Source organism: Zonotrichia leucophrys, chromosome 8 (assembly GCF_028769735.1).
Source record: "Zonotrichia leucophrys gambelii isolate GWCS_2022_RI chromosome 8, RI_Zleu_2.0, whole genome shotgun sequence".
Taxonomy (NCBI): domain Eukaryota; kingdom Metazoa; phylum Chordata; class Aves; order Passeriformes; family Passerellidae; genus Zonotrichia; species Zonotrichia leucophrys.
In genome coordinates this window covers 9,199,558-9,220,613 of record NC_088178.1, presented here as the reverse complement: position 1 = coordinate 9,220,613, position 21,056 = coordinate 9,199,558, and the positions used below count along the sequence as shown (strand labels likewise).

Below are 21,056 nucleotides of genomic sequence, written 5' to 3'. Positions count from 1 at the left end.
AAGTGGCTCAAAACTGGGCCACTTTTGAAAGCTGTCAAATTGCTAAAACTTTTGTGGAGGAGGGGGGAAACTTGAAATAATGATTTAATGGAAACAGTGCTTGTTCTGCTAGCATTTCTTTTTTCTAAAGGGAAGCAAAAGTGTTTTTCTGATTTTTCTGGCTTGGGTTAGGGGTTTTTGGGGGAGGGCTTTGGGGTATTAGTCGTTTTTTTAGGGTTTTTGATTACCACTACGTCTCTTTCTTATCAGAAAAATTAGTTGGACACATGCTCTTTATTTGAGGGATTTACACCATGAAAAGGCCTTTGTGCAGGCTCTAACTTCTGTTTTGTTTGGTTTAATGTAGTTTGATGCTCTTAAATGTGGATTGGTGATTACAGAAATTAAGTGATATTCTATAGGATGTCTGAGCTTGTGGAGGAAGTAAGACAACATTGAAATTTCTCCTGCTAAGTTTTCAAAATCACTAGGTACAATAGGTTGCTGGAAAATAATTTTAGTAATAACAAAAGTCCAAATGCCCATCAAACACTTACAATCAAGTGCCTGATAAGTGATTGCCATAAAACCAAAGCCTACACCATCCTTTCAAATTGCTGCTCCTCCATTAACAAACCCCTCCCTAAGAGACTGCCCAGTGTCCCTTGGCCACAAGGCACAGGAATCTGCACAGCAAATATGAAGTATAATGGCTCTGTCACCCTGTACTTGATACTACAGCATGAGATTTAATTAAGTGTAGTAAAGAGGAGTTAAAATATTTCCTTGAGGCTCTTCAGTTTAGAAAATGTAGGGATGAACTGGCTCACATCAGACTACTGTGTGTGAACAGAGAGAAATAAATATTACTTGAAATAAAAAGCTACTACCCATTTATCTGTCTTCCAGCCCTCTCTGTCAGCTAACATGTTGACTGACTGTGGAGGTGGCTGAGAGCAGACAGTAACCTGCCTTTTCTGGAGAAAAGGTAGCAGTGGGAAGTCTCAGAAGGACTTACAAAATGGAAAGTAGGACAGCAGATAAAAAAAAAAAACTATAGGAAAAGCAAGAGCTTTTGTTCTCTTCCTCTACAGTGCAGCATTCCCTTGTTTTCTTATAATCTCCAGCAGCTATCAACCAGATTTATGTAGTGCTGTCTCTGTTCCGAGACTTTGAGGGACAAGACAGCTAATGCTCAGGCTTCAAATGCTCTTCTTAGCTGGTTATCAACTAAAGGCAGATCATTTTGTTGCTTACATCAGTACAAACCTGGAGTTACTATAGTGAACATGAGGGTAGAAGCATGAATAAATTCAATGTAAACGAAAAGATATTTCAGCCCTGCATATAATTGGCTGCCATTTCAGAAAAAATATTTCAAGCCACTTTGTGTCTGCCATCAACTATCTCAAATTACATTACTAGCTAAACTGATGGAAGGTACACATACATAAAATGTTGCATTTTCTTCTGAAGAAAATATTTTCTTGAACAGGAAAAAAAATTATTTTCTTTACATTAAGTATTACCTAAAGACTAATTGCTTTTCTTGCTACACTTTATCTGTAACATCTAACATGTTTTGCAAGATCATCCTCTTGAGCTCGATCTTTCTCTTAAAATGTCAAGCAACAAATTCACCAGCACTAAGGTAATTAAATATTCCAAAGACTATTTAAGGAGCAGTTTTTACAAAGAAAATAAATAATGTTTTACAAAATAAGTAATTTACCAATAGTAGAGATTAATTTACAACTTTCAGAACTTGTTACTAACCTCCTGCAGTACCAAAAATCAAAACTTGAGGAACTGTAAGCAGATTCTGTGATCAGGGAGTGGCTAACATTGATAGGAAGACTTTTTTCTTGAAGGATTTAAACACAGAAAACCAGTACTACATCATGAGATGAAGGTGAACATGAAAACTACATGGAACAGGTTTATAGAAGAGACCTAAATGTATTCTTTTTCAAATTCAGCTACAAATGTGGTTGTTGTTTTGAATGGTCAGTCTGACTCTCACATGGGACCACGCGGGAGACATTTTAGCCTCGCACATGATGCACCAGTCCTCCTGACCTAGGTTCTTATACCACTGCATACAATTGCATTCTAATTTCTGAACCAAGATGGTATTTCTGCACTTTGCAAAGCTTTTCACTGGTTTTACATCTACAGAGGATACTGAGGGATCAAAATGAGAGAAAGAAAGATCAGTTTGCAACCTACCTTTGAGAAAAGCATCCTGTCCCAGAAATGCAACGCCAAATGCTAAGAGTTTAAGCCACAAAAACATGATTATTTCTGGAAATTAGGCGTATCCTTATGAAACAGCATGTGTCTCTCTGGAAAGCAAAATAAATGTTATCTGTCTGCAGAAGAATTTCTTCACAAAACTTGAACCCAGAAGGAGACTAACTAGGCACATACATTGCACTGCCTGCTTATCTGTGAAGGAGCTGCTTCCTCTGTTACCCTAACTAACCACTCGCAAACTCGCAATGCACTGTAGTGATGTCAGAGACAATTACTTCTTCAAAAAAACTTCTTTCAGTTTCCAGGAAGTCAAAGGGGTTTTTCTTAGGTTCCTGCAGTAATACTTAGCTTCCTTAATTCAACTGAAGTAGATTATTTTCAGCTATTTGTCCCCTTGTACTTAGGAGCTACACAAGACTTCACTTTTCATAGGACTGGATTTAGCAAAGTCACGTTTTTCCCATCATGTGCACTTTCCTTCTCACATTCACGGATTCCCATATATGTTATGTATGTTTCTTGAGATTTCTCTTGAGAGAAAGAGAAACCCTAACCACGAGTCACCAAAACACTTGTTCTGACAACAAGGCCTTCATAAAAATGCATCCTCAGGTGAAGTAATGATGATTAAATGAAAACCATTGAAACATGGGGTTGAACTAGATGATCTCTAGAGGCCCAGTCCAACCCCTAATTATTTTGTGATTTGGTGGGATGTATTTCTGAATCTTTCTACAAGGATGTTCTTCTGGGTATGACAGTCATACACAACAAATGGATAGAGGCAGTCCAGTTCTGTTTTCTGTAATGTTTAGAATTGGAGAACTCAATACAATTCTTTACCATGGTAGTGCAGGAGAATTGTTGTTGCTTTCATGGACTTAATACAAGGTACAGCAAAGGCATTTTCCCTCACTGCATGCACTGAGGCAGTTCTCAACAAATTGGTAACCAATGTCCCTTATCTGGTAGATTACAAGGGGAAGAAATGTTTGATTGCTTCTCTTATTGAAGATCTCCAAAGTTCTAAAAGAACCAGCAGAACTCTGTCATAAGACAGATAAGGAAGAGAATACCTTTGTGCTGCCTATTCCTAAGTCCTTCAGAGATTTTTTAACAACACACAGGAAAAGGTTGCAAAAATTCACTTAATTCACAAATGTCATGACTGAATCAAACTCCTCAGAAGATTAAATACATCTTCTACAATTTTGAGTCAAGTCTTACAACACACACCAAAATCTTAGCTTCCATTAAGCAGTATGTCTTCATACAAAGTGGCTGTAATAATAATTATATTTTAAATGTGTTCAGAACAAAACTGATCCAATGATATTGACACACCAGATACTCTCATTTTGATATAAAATAACCTCACCATCCTGGCTGGAGTCATCAAAAATTAAGTTTGGACTACAGCCATACATTGCCTGCAGCCCTGACATCTTAGTCCCTTTTATCCTAGACAAAAGCAGGACACCAGCACGGCTGACATGTGCCATCTGATAAGCAGAGTGCATGCCAGCCTGTGAAGAATTTCTCATAAAGGTTCTCAAAGAGAACCAGGCTCCATTCCCCCTGACCTTCCCCAGTAGTTTTATACAATCTCCACTCAACTCTAGTTGCAACCCCAAGACAAATTCCTGCAGAATGGATCTTTTCTGGCTGTGAGATATTTACAGAGCTTCCACAGCCCTGAAATATTGCACCATGCCCTATATATTATTTAGTGAAAACATCACACTCTCCAGTGATCCCACTGTTCTAGGTATACTGCTAACCATAAACTATCAGCTGTTAAAATTAATGACCAAAGTTACAAATTTACAAAAGGAGGACACAGAACTGTTGGAGCAAGTCCAGAGGAGGGTCACAAAGTTGATAAGAGGATTGGAGCACCTTCCCTATGAAAACAGGCTGGGAAGGTTGTGGCTGTTAGCCTGAAGAAAGTTGTGTGAAGACCTCGTCTGAAGGGGCCTAGAGGGAAGCCAAAGGACACTTCATCAAGAACTGTAGTGACAGGACAAGGAATAACAGGTACAAGTTGAAAGTAGGGAAATTTAGGTTAGATATTAGGAAGAAAATCTTTAGTGTGAGGGTGGTTACTGGAGCAGGTTGTCCAGGAAGGTTGTGGATGTTCAAACACTGGCAGTGTTCAAGGCCAGGCTGGCTAAGGCCTTGGGCAGCCTGGTCTAGTGGAGATCTCTCTGCCCACTAAAGGAAGGTTGAGACTGCATGATCTTCAAGGGCCCTTCCAACTTTAACATTCTATGATTCTGTTAGAACTCGTGAAGTCTTTTTCCAGACATAAACTGCAGTCTCCTTTCCCAAGGTTAAATCCAGAACTTTCCTTTTGAGGGAAGGAGAGAATTAATTTACTCCACTTGCACATTAAACAGTGGACTGTTAAAATAAATCCTTTCTCAGGACAGAGCCTGAATTTTTAATTGGCCAACATGATTATGTCAGTATGTAACTACAGCAGTATACTTCCCCTGTCCTGGAAAGAATCAAAGCCAGAACCATCCATTTGTATTAATAAGGATTTCTAAAATGACATTAAAAACGTGCAGCTGCTAAAGTTACCCATTTCTTTGGAAGTCTTTCTCTTTTGTACTCATCCCCCTGGGTAACCTGGGAGGGAGGGTCTGGTTCTCTCACTGCTAATAAGACCACAGCACTGGAGCCAGGAGCTGTGATCCTCAAAACACTCCAACACCCATCTACGTGTACAGCCTCTCATCAGACAGCAGACAAAATGCTGTAGGTGTTCAGTGACTGATGCTAGACAGTGCAAAAGCTCTGCCCAGATTCCAAACAGTCTTGAGCTAGCTGAGAGACACCAAATCTCTCATAGCCTCCACAGTCCCTGCTAACTTGCCTTCTACCAGGAGGTGTTTCTGTAGCTCTGTTTTGTAAGTGGTGTGGCCCAGAGGCATCAGACTGCAGGATGTGACAGAGAGAAAGGGGGCAAGCACGAATGCATGACACTTCTGCCCCAGAACAGCTCCACCATATGCTAATGAAGCTAAAAAATACCTTACTATTTTTTGGGGAGAAGCCAAGGAGCTGCCTCCTATTCCAGTGAATGGTAGAGCAAAGTAGAGAACATCCATAAAGCTCACCACTATTTACCCTAAAAGAAGGAAGAGCATGAACTCTTCAACCATGAGTTATTATTCAGAGAGTCCCTTTTTCTACTCCAAGAGTGTTCCCCAAACCATTCCCTATCTCTGCCTGGTACTACTGAGCCAGGAGGAAATAGACTGGAAATATTAAAGCAAGGCAACAGTAGCAGTAACCAGGGTATAAACAGCATCTTAATACAGGCACAAGTCAAATAAATCTGTGCCTCAGGTTTGATTGTCACAGGTTGCCCCCAAAGATTGGCCCACCCTGCATCTGCCACCAGATACCAACAGCCACACTTCTCCTGCACTCTGACACCTACGGGGCCTGTGCCACCCACAAATGACCATTGGTGCTCAGTGTGTTTAATGCCACACATTAAACACAGGAAGCAGGACTGAAAGATGCTAGTGAAACCTCACTCTTTTTGTTCTCTCTTCATATGTTTTCATGCTGCGCAGTTTCACCCTGTGTTCATTTCCCTACGAGTTTAACCAGATAACACTGCAGCATTCACATTCCTCACACAACACAGCTTCTGAGTCCAGATTATCAAAGTCATTATGGTTTCACTTTAGCATCCATCACCAAGAATTTAACTGGGATTTATTTGGTTTTTGGAGGGTATAATGGCATGGAGGGGGAGGATTAATTCAGGCAATGGTGTTCTTCATTGGTACCTAAACCTAATGCTGTTTTGTGTTAATGTGTTTACAAAATGTAGTATGAATTAGTTTTCTCAATCAATGCATTCTCAAGAACTCACCTGTGTTTTCCTTTTGTTCAGAGGCCTTGAAAGAATAAATTACAAAGCATGTAACTAAATAAAAAATAAATTCTCTACATAGTCCATACATCATTTGCATTTAAAGTAATGCAGATTTCTTTTTGCATAATTTCCCTTGCACTGAAGTCATCTCATATGACTCAGCTCAGTTACAGTGATGCTCAGCACACTGCATATCAGAATTTAGCAGTTCACAGAAACTGAAGTCACATGCTTTTGCAAACACTAAGGGACAGAGAATAAATTTATCCCAAGGGCAACTCTGTTTAAATCAAGGGGGCTACCTGCATTATGCATTTTATCGAGTAAAATTAATTTGACAGTCCTACTGTGAAAACATTGTTCATGCTAGAGAACATATCTTATAACAGTCTTAATGTTTCACTGAACATTTGCTAAGAAATCTATTTTTTACATACTTTTCCAGGCTTGTTTTCAATTGCCAAGAACTATTTCCTGAAGAAAGAAAGCATTTCTACTTAATGTGTCACATTGGATCAAATTATTTTAAGGTCAAGAGTAAACAATAGAGCTCTTTGAGCAAGCATACTGCTCTGCTGCTATCAACCCTCAGGCAAGGATGATTTGACATCTTCACTTCATATGTTGCCTGCATGATCTGTGCTGTACCTGCTCAGGACAGAGAACGTATTCTGGTATCCCTGAGGCACTCTGCACAATCTGGCCCAAAATGAGCAATAAGCCTACAAGAAGCTCTTGGAAGTGCCAGGCACCTACTTCTTGCTTACACATAAAATCAATGCAAGATAACAGTGGGCTCAGTTATTGTGAAATGAACGTTCTTGAATAGCTCCTTTTAACATGCTCACTTAGAATTGCTACCCTTAAACAGTGTCAGCATATCCATAAATCCTGGGATTTGTTAGATTTGTGTTGACCATCTGCTCTGCTTCCTGGTTCTGAATGGGTGCTGGATGCTGAGAACAGCTCAGGATTTAGCTTTGCATAAGGTGTTCAAATATTGCCCAGTGAATGAGATAATTTTACATTATAAAACATCAAATAAACATTTCTACCCATAGCATCTTTTCTTTGTATCCTTCCATGATTCACTTTGAAAGGGAAAATGAAAAGAAAGGATGACAATTAATTGAGTATTTGCTTCCCCTGGACCACTTCTTGAACTCTCATTCTGAAGAGCTCTTCAACAGTGGCAGATTTTTTCCTCCTCTTAGTCCGATTTTCCTCTTCCCCCCAGTTTCATTTCCTAGTACCAACTTCTGGGTTCTATAGGCACTCATATGACTGTCTCAACAAATGAAGAACCACAATTTTAAAGGGCAGTAAGCTGAATTCTAGGCAGAGCATTGTCCTCTGAACAATCTGGCTGAAATTCAGGAATTCCACCCCAGCTGGAGGTACTAAACAAGCTCCCTCTGTGCAGGGTCTCCCCTATCACGTTCACAAAACCCACCCTGCCTTCAGCTGATGGCTTGGTACTAGCTAAGCTATACCTGCTGGTTAATTTTCCCAAATTATATGCAGAATTATACTTAATTACATAACACTCTGCAGTAAATGCTATCTTACCTGCACCATAAAGTCACAGTTGGGCCATGTTTGCAGAAGGCCTGACGGAACACAAGCAAAGCAATAGTAGCACCTGACAACACAAAAGAACCCACACAGAAAAAGAAGAAAATGCTTACAGTCTTTTCCAAAGACTTTAGATTCTGGTTTCATTGCAGATCATTGGGTATTCCCTTATCTCTTGAATATTGCTTCCTGTGTGCTCTGCACCAAATACAATGATCAGTCTGTTTATTCTGAAGGTAATACACAGGGTGGGCTCTTTTTTTTCATCTTTTTTTAATGCTCAACTTCAGCTGAAGCAAGCCAGGACCAGGGTCAGGGTAGGCTACTGAACCCATGTTTCAGACTATCTTCCTACAATGTGCTACTTCTGAGCTAACTGCTCTCCAGTCTTCATTGTAAATGAGCAGACCAGCTTGCTTTCTGTGAGTTCTCAGCCCCCTTTTCTGTTTTTCCCAAGCAGGAATCTTCTGTGATTTTAACTTCTGTTTTCTTTGCTTCTACCACTGTATCCTGCTTCCACCCAGACTGCTCCTCACCTGGGGTGCCAGATTGATTGTCATACCCTATTAGCTGTGCTCTACAAGCTGTCCTGGTGTTTCACTATCTGTCAGATGACAGTGCTTATAACCAAGAGTATTTGTGTGCATTTTTCCAATAAAACACAGGATTACCCTATAGCAAATGTTTTTCTAACATCCCAGCTATGATTATGTTTTGGATGGACATGCAGTCCCACAGCTGATTGTAGTCATTACTGTATAGAAGCCCAAAATGCCTTTGAGCAAGGTATTTATAAGCATAAACCACAAATCTTTACCTAGAAGGCTGGTCTGCTCACAGTGAGGCTGTCGGTCATCTTCTGATAGCCCATCTCCTGCCCTTCTTCACGTTGGGACATGATTTTCTCTCTGGGGCTGTCCAAAAGGGTTAGAGAGAAGTCTCCAAGAACAAGCATGTGGCAGGCATTACTTCTCCCTCAGTGGCTTGTCAAGAAACTACTGCTATAAATCTACAAGAGTCTGGGAGATTTGTATAATCTAACCTCACAATAATCATCTTTGAATTTGAAACAGTTAGGAACCCAAACTGATCCCACTGATTTATTTACCTTGTACATCAGGGTCGGTATCTCCCTCCCTCAGTTTCCATGCCTTCAAGACATTCAGTTTATTTGTTTCACACACACTACAAACCATCTTAAAATGTCACAAGTTCATAGTGCTGATAGTCTGGAAAAACAAAAAAAGTCTGCCTAAAGAGGCACTGGATGTCTTGGTTTATTCTCACACTAAAAAAAACAACAGAATATTTAGCAAAGGCAATAAATTCTAAACTTTAAAGAAAAAGAGTAATGCAAAAGTCATTCATGTAATTGAAAAGACTTCTTTATCACTTCTTATTAATGGGCATAATTAGAGTCAGCTAAGAGAGGTGCAAAAATATTGGATATTTATTTTTAAAGTAACAATCATGTAAACAGTAGACTTGTGCATGACAAATTTTGGCAGAGTCAAGCAAATATTTGAATGATTTACAACAGGTAAGAGAAAAGACTGCATTGGGAAGACAAGCACTGAAATAAATAGATGTTTTTTTGGTATTTGGGTTTTATAGCTAATTTCTATTTCATTAAAGGACATTTCACAATAAGCACTCAAAGACATTTAGCACAAATTGGCTACTTTAACTGGGTCACAAAGCTCAAGAAACATATTGTTGAGGCCTTATAAATACATACAACCTGTGCATACAGTGAAATGGAATAGCCAAAAATAACCAAAAAAGGATGGTGGAAGGGGTGGAGGGGAGGTTGGTAATCCCATGCTGTGGTATTCCCCAAACACCTGGAATTCTCAGAGTGTATAAACCACTGAATCACAAGAGAAACAAAACAATATCAGACTCATTTGTTTTTTAAAAAAAAACCTTTCCATGTTTCTCATAAAACAGGACCCTAAGAAACACCACAATTTCACAACTGTTTTATAACATGTGCTCATGTGTACAATGAGAAAAATCTAATCTCTATCAAAAAAAAAAAAGGCAAAAAACACAGTATCACTATTGTTTCTTCAGTTTTATTCTAAAAAGTGATAAAATGATGGCAATATAAATTATTATCAAGAATAGCTCATTTTTCCCATACCAAGCTCAGGCTGATGTACTAATTTGGTAATGTGCTCTCACTCCCCAGATCAGCATAAAATATTTGCACATCCTCTTTCTGCTTTACAGCAAGTGTTACTTCCTACACTTAGTAGGTTAGGAAATATCACAGAAGATGAAACTTCATGCAACAATTATTTAGCAAGAGTCTCTGTTTTTGTCTTCTTCTCATAAGAAGATCCTCTTTAGAGTTTATGAGATTCTCTGTTAAAAATACAGAGGCATTATTTAAAATTGATTTTGATGCAAACCAAAAATAAAGTGCCAGTTCCTAGAACAATGTCAGTCTGTCAAACTTACAACCTGGTAAACAAAATGTAAGGCTTCTCCTTGAGACAAAGCTATGCTGAGCAATCTGAACCTCATTTTAGTTTCATAGCCCAGCCTAATTTTCAGTTTACTGAGGTTCAGAAAGTTGCTCCACACTGATCAATAGAGACACTTTTTGGAGGGGTGAATTTTCTGAGAGACTTTACCCACTCCATCAGCACATGGTCATTTTAGATGGAGGAGGCCATGGAAAAATACAAATTCACAAATAATTTGTCTAGGAAAAGCAAAAAACCTGTTCATTTTCCTTTCCTTCTTCTATTGTAAACAGGAACAAATTAAAGACAGATGACAGCAAACAAAACATGACCTGCCTGCCACCCACTGTCCCTGAACAAAGAATCCTTGGTGCCACTCCTTGCTCTCAGAACCTTCCCTTCTCCAAATTTCCCACATCAGTCTGAAAAAAATCCTGAACTGTCTCACTACTCTTCACAGACAGCTCACCTTCTCGAATCATTAATCTGTAAGGTCAGACTTACAGACACTGTATTGTAGCTGGAAATACTTTTCACATACTGCTACAATTTTTGGGCACCAAAACACCAGTCCTGAAGAAAACAAGCTCCGTGCATATTTCTGCATGAGGAACACAGGCAGGGTGAGAAAAGAGAAGTTCAAAAAGAAGGTGGGAAGAGCTTTTCTCTGCTGCTTCCACAATGGCCTCTGCTCTACTCCAAGAGGTAACAGGAAGTAGAAAAAGTAGTTTTGAGAAAGCCTGGGCTGTATACATGTCCTAGCTCATGTTAGAAAGTTGAGCAGCTGAAAATGTACATATTCTTTGTATGTATACAACCATAGGATCTCTCTGAAGATCATGCATCTATTCTTATTTACCTATTTTAAATAGTTCTGTCCTTTCATTAACATTCAGACTAATTAAGGAGCAAAACAGTTTGGTTTTCATGATCTACAACAGTTAAGTTATGTGAAACCAGTTTTATAAATTATCTACCAATAATCCAAACCACCTACAACCATTTATTGAACAAGTAAGAGCTCAAAAGGAAAAACAAAATGCCAAAATCCTGTCAAATAGATGATTTATCTTGAATCCCAGCAGATACCCACTTAAACTACTGACAGTAGTTCTTATGCTGTACTTGTAAAAAATCTATGTAGCTGAAGCAAGTTTTGTTTAACTGCAACATCAAATATATTTAATACCTTTACTGTTGTGAAAGGTCACTAGCAGTGTTTTTCAAGATTGCCAGATTAAGAATATTAGACCAAATAAAGCTATAACTGAAAAACAATAAACATTTCTGACTGCTGCTTCTTGCTCTTGCCTCAGCTTGGCCCATAAATCGCTGCTGTTCTCAGCTTTCCAAGCTGGTTTCACTCTGTGGTTCCTGTATGATAATTACCAAGGCCCAGAAATGGTGCAGAGCTGCAAAAGTCATAACTGAGGAACCGAATATAACCTTCTTTTCCAGCTAAGTGAAATTCCAGCTACATCAGTGAAGCCACAATTTCATTTATGTTGTCTCTGGTAGCTCTCTTTGCAGATGGACTTTCTGGAGATCAGCTAAGGCATTTTGATGCAGCCCACTGTGGGTCCCTGAAGTAAGGAATACTCTGGGAGCTGAAAACAGCAGTGTTGATATCCTGGCCCTCAATCCCCAACCTCAATTTAACACACTGAAACACTTGAGGTGAGTCCATGCCTTCTTACCTTTGGATTGTTTGGATTTAAAGATTGATCCTTTGGGAACAACCTATCTGATATCTCAGCTTTCATTCTGTACATCAGAGGTACCAAGCTCCTTTTCACCAATCTGCCTGCCACAGGTGCCAGCACCCTTCGGCCACCAGCTCTGTGCAGCACACTCGTGTTCTGGTCAAGCAATGCAATTGTGAGTGGGAGGGAAGGAGAGGAGAGGGAAGAGGAGAGCAGAGGAGAAAAGCAGATCATGGAGCAAGAAGTGGTGGTCACTGAGAGCTGTGCATATGCAAGCAGGATGCTGCAAAAATCTCAGCAGAGAAAGCATGGACACCAGTACAATGCAATGTGCTTTTACGACACCCAGCTCCACCTAGATGTCAGGCTGCTGGGCCCCACCCTCAGCTCTACAGGCATTTGTGAAGTCCCAAGAAGTGTTCAAAAGGGCAATGATCCACAGGATTCTCAGTGTATCTGTAGGTACATACAGGAACATGTGTATGACTATGTAAAGATGCATGAAGTTGCAGACTAGTTGCCATTTCTCAATGGAAGCGTTATCAGGTAAAGATGATCCTTAAAATGTTTTGTGTTCCATGCTGCCCAAAAACCTCTGAGCATATACTTGTTTTAAGCAGCTCATACTGCCCAGCTCAGCAAGGAACATGTTCAAATTTGCTGCTAAAATTAATGTCAATAGCATTTAAAGGGTCTCTTCTTGCAACCTTTTAGCTCTAAGAACCAGAGCAAATACATATCTAGCAGGAGACACGGCAACTTAGATTTATAACCTGACCTTGAATTATGGGAAAGTGTTTTATAACATTCCAGATTTATGATTTTATTTCCTGGAGACCCTGACTGTAAAAATGAGGCTGGACTTAAAGAAGAAAGTACACTTCTGGTTTTCTTAACAAGGTGTCCTTGAGCTGTATATCTTGTAACAAAAACCAGACAATCTTTTAAGAAATCTATGTTCTTCCTTAATTGTCTCATAGCTAAAGGCTTTAAAACCAAGATGAGCTATGTACTTCCTCACATCCACAGATGCAGAGACACTGAGCACAATTCTAGCTTTTATTATGCACATTTCTTGAGAGTATGATATTCTTTTTCTCCATATCCAAATTTTACAAGTACCTTTTCTCTTTCTTGATTTGTAGCCTTCACAATCTTTGCATCAGAATATTTCCAAATTCTCAAATTTATATTTAAAAAATCAATTCTTAGTTTCAATAAAAATTCAGAGGTAAATGCTTTACAGTCTTATGGACTCACTTTTTCAGTGATGTGTAAACAGACCACTTGTCCTGCAATCATTAAAATGTTCTAGAACAGGATTTCACTACAGAAAACTCAAATATAACTGTTATTCACTTGACAGCTTACACTGATAGTAACACTCATGTTTATACTTAATTATTCCTTCTGTTTAGGAGTCAAGACCAAAACCTACCTTTAAGTTATTGCATTCTTTTCTGTTACCGTTTTTCACCTCTCACTCATCTTTCAAAAATATAGGAAATGGGAGCACAAAATAAAGAGAAAGCAGCTTCAAAAATTGGAAGTTTACAGTTACTTCCCCTTTCCTGGTTTCCAGGATTAACTATAAAAAAAAGCTCAGATTTTATTTTATTCTTTTCTTCAAAGAGTTTCTGGGAATAGAATTCAAATTATCAGAGGTTCCCTTTCTTATTTAGGGCCACTTACTGACCCTACGAAAAATGTATTGAGGCATTAGATGTATTTGTTTGAAATACTTGATATTGAAATTCAAACAGTTCTTCAAGCAGAATTCCTAACAAGAAGGATTTGTGACAGGGAGTCTACAAGATTTCCTTTGAAGAAAGAAAATGTGTGTTTAAGAGACCCTCAAACCTTCAAAAGAACACCTCCTTCAAAAGGCCCCACCTCACAGCTAGAAGGGATTTTCAGAAGTAAATGTATTTACATAAAGTGGAAAGACTTGCAAACTGTACAAGGCAATTACTGAAAACAGTGGTGTAGTATTGAACAAAATGGTCCTGATTTTCCTTGGGTTTTTTTCAAAGAAATCCATTATTTCTTTCATCTACACTAAAACCATAGAACAAATCCTATAGTTCTTACTGAAAAAAAAAAGCAATTTTACAGACTTCCTGCTGGTCTTAGGTGGAAATACTCCAGTGAGGTGAAGGACAGAAAGAAAAGGAACTTGAAAATACAGTCTATATGAAAGAAAAATTGTATTTATAATGCACCAAATAAACACTAAAGACCAATTGCCATGTATTTGAGTAGCTTTTTCTGACATTTATATGACTATTCCTATGTCTATTTAGACACATAAATATGCTTGTATATTCATGCACCATTCCACACAGAGCTATCCAGATGAAAAGGCTCTCCCATCCTTCTTAGTTTTAGTTAGAATACATTGAAACAAACACACTCTTTGCTATCATCAGCTAAGGCTTCCCTGAGATAGGACTCCATGGTGTCTTATGTTTTAAATCAGCTTTGTGAACTTACTAAAATGATATTTCAGGAAGAGAGGAGTAGAACAGCCAAGACAGTCAGAAGCAGCAGGTCTAGCTGGGTAGTTCAAAGTGATCAATGCATTTATTTTCTTGGGGGATTTTTATTTATCTTAAAAAGATTACTGCCCTTCTAGTTTATTAACAACTTTTGCCTTCTGAATCCTACCTTTGTGTTTCTCCTTATCTGTGGAATCATCCTGAAGATGTTTCAGAGAGAGGGCTAGAGATTGAAAATGATTTTTGCAACAGAGTAGGACTGGTAGCTTTTCATCAACATTGCTGTGGACATGATGCATGAGCACATGCACACCCCACCACCACACACCCAATAAAGATTGTTCCCTGATCCATAACTGCCCAGTATACACTGAAAAAAGATTCCACACTGTAAAACACAGCAGAATGAGTGTCCCATGTTTTTGTATGGGAGCTCTCTAGACTTCATCAAAGAAATCACTTCCCACTAAACACTGTAGAATCATTCAGCCTACACACAATAATATATTTTAATCTGGCAATGCTTGCCCATGTAAGAAGAACATTTAGATATTGTTTAGTCTTATCTAACATCCTGGGTAAGAACACCCAAGACGTTAGATAAGATTACACAATATCTAAATTCATTTCCATTCACCTCCTTTAGTAACAGGGAATCTATTTCCATTTATGCCACTCTGGATCCTATTTCCTATTTATATGGGAGTCTGAAACACTTCTGCTGTGAAACATTCTCTTTCATATGAGGGTTTCCTCCGAACACAGAGCCTACTGCCACCTCACCTACTCCTAAAACTGAACTTCCAGAGTCTGTGTAATCACTGCAGTAAATGCAATGAAATCTTCAAGCCATTCCCCAGTACTTAGACCTTCCTCTGCTGGACTTCTAAAGCCTGCTGCTGTATGGCTGCTGTGCAGAGCCTGTGATTCAGTAAAATGACTGAAAACCACGAGCCTGAAAACATTTAACTGAGCTCTGGGTGATTACAGAGGAAGAAATAGAGCCTCTAAGGCCTCTCCATTTCCCAACATGGATATTAATGCAAGCTAGAGTACACTAACTCTAGCAGTTACAGCCTAGATGTATGCAGGAGTTTTTCCTCTTTATATTCCTTGAACAAACCTTAGAAATTAAACTTCACCACTTTTTCCCCACTGCTGCCTGCAGCTGTTAGACAACCTGAGGGACATCAGGGGTGCGGGAAAGGACAGGGTCAGCTCTGTATCCTCTCTAGGCAGGGGAACAGACAAGGCTGTGCACAGACTGCAGTAAAGGCCCTGTCATGCCATGGCACTCACTGCTCTGGACCCTGGGAGCTGAGGATGCCTCTGTGCTGCTGCCTCAGGGGTCAAGCAAACTGCTGGTAGGTGTGGAACTAAACCACTTTCATTCTCAAGTAGGAGTCAATGTGTTCAAAACATGTTCCTGCAGAGAACTCTAGGGGTTTTCCTTGCAAAATTATTATTTAGGTCAGTTTTCTAAAACAAACAGGTTCTTTGACAAGGTAGGCTGCAAAGCTGCTATGAAGATTTGTAAGCCAAATAACAGGATAACACACACCTAACCACAGGCATAAGCATATTTTCATACAAACCTTTGATTTGTCAGTAGCAACCTTATCAGATACTGTCTGAGGAAGGGGAAAGTTCCCACAGCCAAGTCATCCCTTTATATATTTAACCTGCAAACTTCAAAACAGCAATATTTTATATAGAGGAAGTCAGGGTTACTGTAAAGAGTCAGGTTTCTGAACTTCTTACCGTCAGCTCCCCTCCTACCCTTTAATTCACATACCTATTGACACAGGTTTCTATGCTGCAGAGCCTTGTTATTTCTTCAGTATCATCAATACTTCTAACAACAGGTGTTTCACATACTGCAGAGCTGCAAAAACAGAAATGTGAGAGACTCAGAAGTAAACACTGATATCAAAGATATTACAACAAGAGGGGGTAATTTATACTTGGAAATTTCAAGGAAATGATAGTGCTTTACCAGTAATGCTTCAGAGCAGTCCCCAAGGGTAACAGCACACATTCCTGCTGGGGTCTTTTCCTGGAGTATATGGGACATAATATGCACATTATGAAAAATATATCAACCTGTTGCTATTACAGTCAGTTTGCACAACATCCCCACTTGACACTGTAGCACAACATTTATTTGACATATGCAGGTGAGCCCCTGCACCTCACTGAAGCTCACAAGGTGAAAGCCTTGTCTTTTCATCACCATGTCTGTCCCTCTTCTTCCCACGTGGGATTCATTAAAAACATGGCTGTAGGAGCCAGCGAAAAGACTGCAGAGCTACACCTGCAGCTGGGGACAGACTCAGCATGAGGCCCTGGGCAGCAGCACGGAGAGGGAGCTGCTGGCATGGGCAAAATGCAGGAATGGATGTGTCCTGTCACAGCTTATTTCATGAAAGCAGAGCTGGTTTTGGTCTGAAGGCGAAGAGGAGTCAAGTGGCCAGAAAGAGGCAGAAAAAGAGTAATTTCTGAGACTCTCAGTACTTTGCATACAGTGCTCACCCCTACCTCGAAAAGGGGGAGAAGTGAAATGGACAGATGAACTGCTGTAATGTTGTGGATTCTGGGACACATGTCTACAATCATCTTTGCTATTAAGAGGATCTCAGGTGGCTTGGAAGGCAAAGATCCAGTAGGGCACACTGACAGAATAAAAGCTATCACTTCTTAGGCCTTTACTAAAGAATTTCAATGGATTTAATTTAATTTCAAGAGTGTTTTGAGAGCCAAGACAGTGTAGCCTTTTATCAAGGGTTACCATACCCATAAGCATGAAGCCTCTTTTCTTAATGTATCTTTTGAGGTTTTTCAAAGCAATGATTTTTTCTTTTGAGAGACTTCTATTACAGCCTATGCCATGCTCTGTGAGAAAGGTTTAATCCATGCTGCTTCTGCCATTACCCATAGCAGCAAAAAAGAGCAGTGCAAATATTCACAATATACTCAGACAGAAATAGAGAAAATACTTTTGTGCTTTCTTAGTAGCCTAATTCAAATTTTTTCTCAAAAAAAAAAAAAAAAATCCAGGCATTTATTTAAAAGATAAAATAGGCAGCTGTTCAGAATTGCCAACTTGATAATAATTTGCCTTTATTTTTGATTCCAGCAGCTCCTACCAGACCCCATATTTACTAGAGCAAACTTTTCATATTAACATTAACTGTATGTAAATGAAGTTCCATTTCATATTAAATTTTTTTTTTTTAAGTCATCCAGGTCGTTGTTGTTATGACTTCAAAATAGCACAGACAGCAGTGAGGCTCCCCTTTAAATGCTGTGTGATAGCAAAAATCCTGCGGCTCTCTGCAGAGCCAGAAAATATTCCCTGGGATCTTCCAAAATGTTCTTCTATAAAATCTTTTGTTCCTCTTTGTTCTCCCAGACAAAGTCTGACCCCTAGAACTTTTGTGCCATAACCACAGAAATACAGAGCCAAACTCCCCGCACAGGAGCTGTGAGGGAGGCCCACAGGGAGCTCTCCCATGGTGGCCCAGGCTCCACGGTTCACCGTTGTAAGCATAATTATTGTCCGAAATGCACCTTCTCAGTCTATTCCACGACAATGACACCAACCACCTCTGACCTATCTTCGGATCACCACTCCTGTTACTTCCCATCCCAGCCAAGGACAATTTCAAACAATCCCGGGCGGAAGCACAGTCGGGAGCCGAAGCGGGCCCTTCCTGCAGGGAGGCGCTGTGAGGGCCCCGCTTCCCCGGCGGCTCCGCTGCCACCCCGCTCCCAGCGCCTGCAGCGCGGCCGAGCCGCGGCTCCGCCCGCCTTCCCTCCCCAGCCGGCCGGCCCCAGGCTGCCTTCCCTGCCTTCCCTCCCCAGCCGGCCGGCCCCAGGCGGGGGCCGAGCGGGAAGGGCGCCCGGGGCCGGGGAAGGCGAGGCGGGAGCCGCAGCCGTGGCCCCGCACACAGCCGTGTGGGCAGCCAGGCTTCCGGACATGTTTAACACGCTGTAGTGGTGCTTGGCTTCACAGGCTCTGCCGGTACTGGCAAGTGAAGTGTTTGAAAGAAAAGCAGAACTAATCGTGAATTCTGACCTTTTTCAAGCCTGTAAGAGGCTTTACGTTAAATCATACAGAGATCTCCCCCCCGCAGAATTACCTTCTGCAGAGGAAAACTCAAGTCCCTACGAGCTACCAAGAGAATGGCAAAAAAAAGGAATAAAAAAAAAAAGTGTTTGCACTGCACGAAGCTTAACAATAAAAATCCTTCCCCCTCTAAAATGAGGAACTGCCTGAGACAAGACTCACTACTCTCACAGCCACATGACAAGCAAGAGAAACAAGGAACAGAAATACCAGAGACGTGATGTAAGGTGGTGGATAGGCTAAAATTAGTTAATGCTCTGATTTCTTTTAAAAAGAGAGGATAAGTTCTATTTTTATTTTTTAAATTACACCAAAAATCCTAGAGGTCACTGGAAAGTGGTGGAGTAGAGATTTTTAAATCTCAGTACTCACATGTACTAACACAAATACATATACATGTTAATGTTTGGGAGCACTAATTAAAAATTGATTTTACAAAGTAAGGAGAAAAACACCCCATTCACCTTCAGAATTGTATCAGAATAACATCAGGAAAATTTACAGACTACCTTAGCTAAAGCAACTTCTACTCTAGTCTAAAGGGAAAGGTTGCCAGTATTTCTCATTTTTTCCATCCCATCTTTTCTCTCTTACCTTTCCAAATAAAGCTTTCCTTCTTCCTATTGAGGTATTAATACTTTCACTACAAGAAAGGAAATTCTTACTCCTTTTTCTCACTTTTAGTTTAAGCTAGTGTTGCTCAGAGCTGGAATGAAATACAATGAAATGACTGAGTAGAAAATTAAGGTATTGTTACAAGTTAGAAAATTGATTAAACAACCTTAAGCTATACACGAAGCAACAGCACTGAAGTACAATGCAGAGGACCATAGGTTCAGCTCCTCTAGGCTGCAAAGTTGAACTAATTTCTTTGTGGTATCTTTGTTGATCTTGTCAAATCTAAATTGAGACAGAGCTGAACTTTTCTGATATAGTACACTCAGTTTTCTTCAAGTGAATGTTGAGCTGTGACACGGATATGAGTTGTTGGTTAGCCTACACTGTTTAAAATATACTTACACGGCTCCCCACTTCCCCTCCCTGCCTGCCTGGGTGCACAAATACACTGATGACGTTGCAAACTTCTTTTGGGAAAGGCAGCAATGAGAAGAATCATAGAGAAGATGTAATAAGGGAAGAGGCACTGTCATGGTGCAGAAGAATGGGAAAGAAAACAGCAAATAGCTGCACTGAGGAAAGAAGAAAAAAAAAACTCCTTGCAATGAAGCTGTGTGCTGGGGCTGGCTGCGATGGAGTTAATTGCTTCATTGCAACCTGCACCTTGCCAGCCTGCAACTCAAATTGTGCTGATAGCACACCAGTGTTGGAGGGTTGGAGGTGTTGCTGAACAGGGCTTGCAGGGTGTCAAGGCTTTCTCTGCTCCTCAGCTCTGTGCCCCATGGGGCTGGCAGGAAACTGGGAGTGGGCGCAGCCAGGACAGCAGCACGGGCTGACCAAAGGGGTGTCACAGAGTGCCAGCTCAGCCACAGAGCTGGGGTTTGGCCCTTCCTCAGAATTCCCTCTTTGGAGGCTGACTAGGCACTGCTGTGCTTGTGGGAGGTCAGAAGTGACTTCTTGTTGGTCAGTTTGTGTCCTCCTACCCTTTCCCCTCATTTTAAAACTGCTTTTATACTGTGACGCACACATTTTCACACTGTTGCACTTGCGATTCTCTCCTCCATGCCACTGTGGGGGAGTATGTGATCTGCTGGCTGGGGATTTGCTGGCTGAGGTGATCACACCATAAACTGAGAATAGGAAATAACCACAACCATAATGACAGTGAAATTATAAATTAACCTGGAAGTTACAGACACAGAAACTATGGCTCTTTTTCTGCTGCAGTTTCTTTTGCACTTTTTTAAAATTAATATTTGCTCTACCTAAATTTTCACATGGATAGTGAGATTTATTGAAAGGACACTTTCTTTATTCTTTTCTCCTGGATGTTGAAGAGATTTTTAGGAAAATTCATTAAATATACAGCTCACACTGGCTGTCTCTGAATGTGAAACCTCCTATAGTTGCAAAAAAAAATTATTTCCATTAAGACACAGGCCAAATTTAGGAAAAAATATGAGCTGGTTTAAAGTATGTGTTCAGGATAGGGTCATCAGAGTGCTACACCAGCTGAAGCTGGAGCTGTGTTGCAGACTTGGCCAGCAGTCAATAAGCTCACCCAGACAGTGTGGCAGTAAGCTGCCTCTAGCAATATTTTAATATTTATTCATCTTTGCATACCTTTTTGTTCCCATATTTTTCAGGCTGATGCACGAAATTCAGGCTGCTGAATTCAGCTGTGGTGAGGTCATCAGAGTGAAACTCTCAATGTCAGAAAATGGCTGCAGCAAGAATCTTAGCTTGCAGACATGATTACAACTTCAGTACAAACTTCATAACTTTTTCTTCTAATGTAAGCAAACAGGGATTTTGAATTCAGAGAGAAAAGGCCAGAATTTTCATATACGTGTGATGGTTTTCACTGCATACTTACCATGTTTGTGTACAAAGACCTTTTGCTGTTGATGCTAACAGGAGCCCGTC

General features: G+C 40.2%; 1 protein-coding gene across 4 annotated transcripts in view; it reads right to left on the bottom strand.

Moving 5' to 3' along the window:
* PTPRC (protein tyrosine phosphatase receptor type C) overlaps positions 1-21,056 on the bottom strand; it is a 75,753-nt gene extending 54,697 nt beyond the window's left edge. The window contains exons 1-3 of one of the 4 annotated variants that reach the window (XM_064720279.1): positions 21,007-21,056; positions 16,380-16,439; positions 16,179-16,268 (exon numbers count right to left, since the gene is read on the bottom strand). Coding sequence is in view for 2 of the 4 variants with exons in the window: in XM_064720278.1 (XP_064576348.1) it covers positions 2,209-2,275 (67 nt within the window). In the remaining 2 variants the exon portion in view is untranslated. Of the gene's footprint in view, positions 1-2,208; positions 2,325-2,409; positions 2,457-6,130; positions 6,156-7,702; positions 7,776-8,525; positions 8,545-16,178; positions 16,269-16,379; positions 16,440-21,006 lie in introns of those variants that run through there. The other 3 variants (XM_064720278.1, XM_064720280.1, XM_064720277.1) reach the window with 3 other exon arrangements.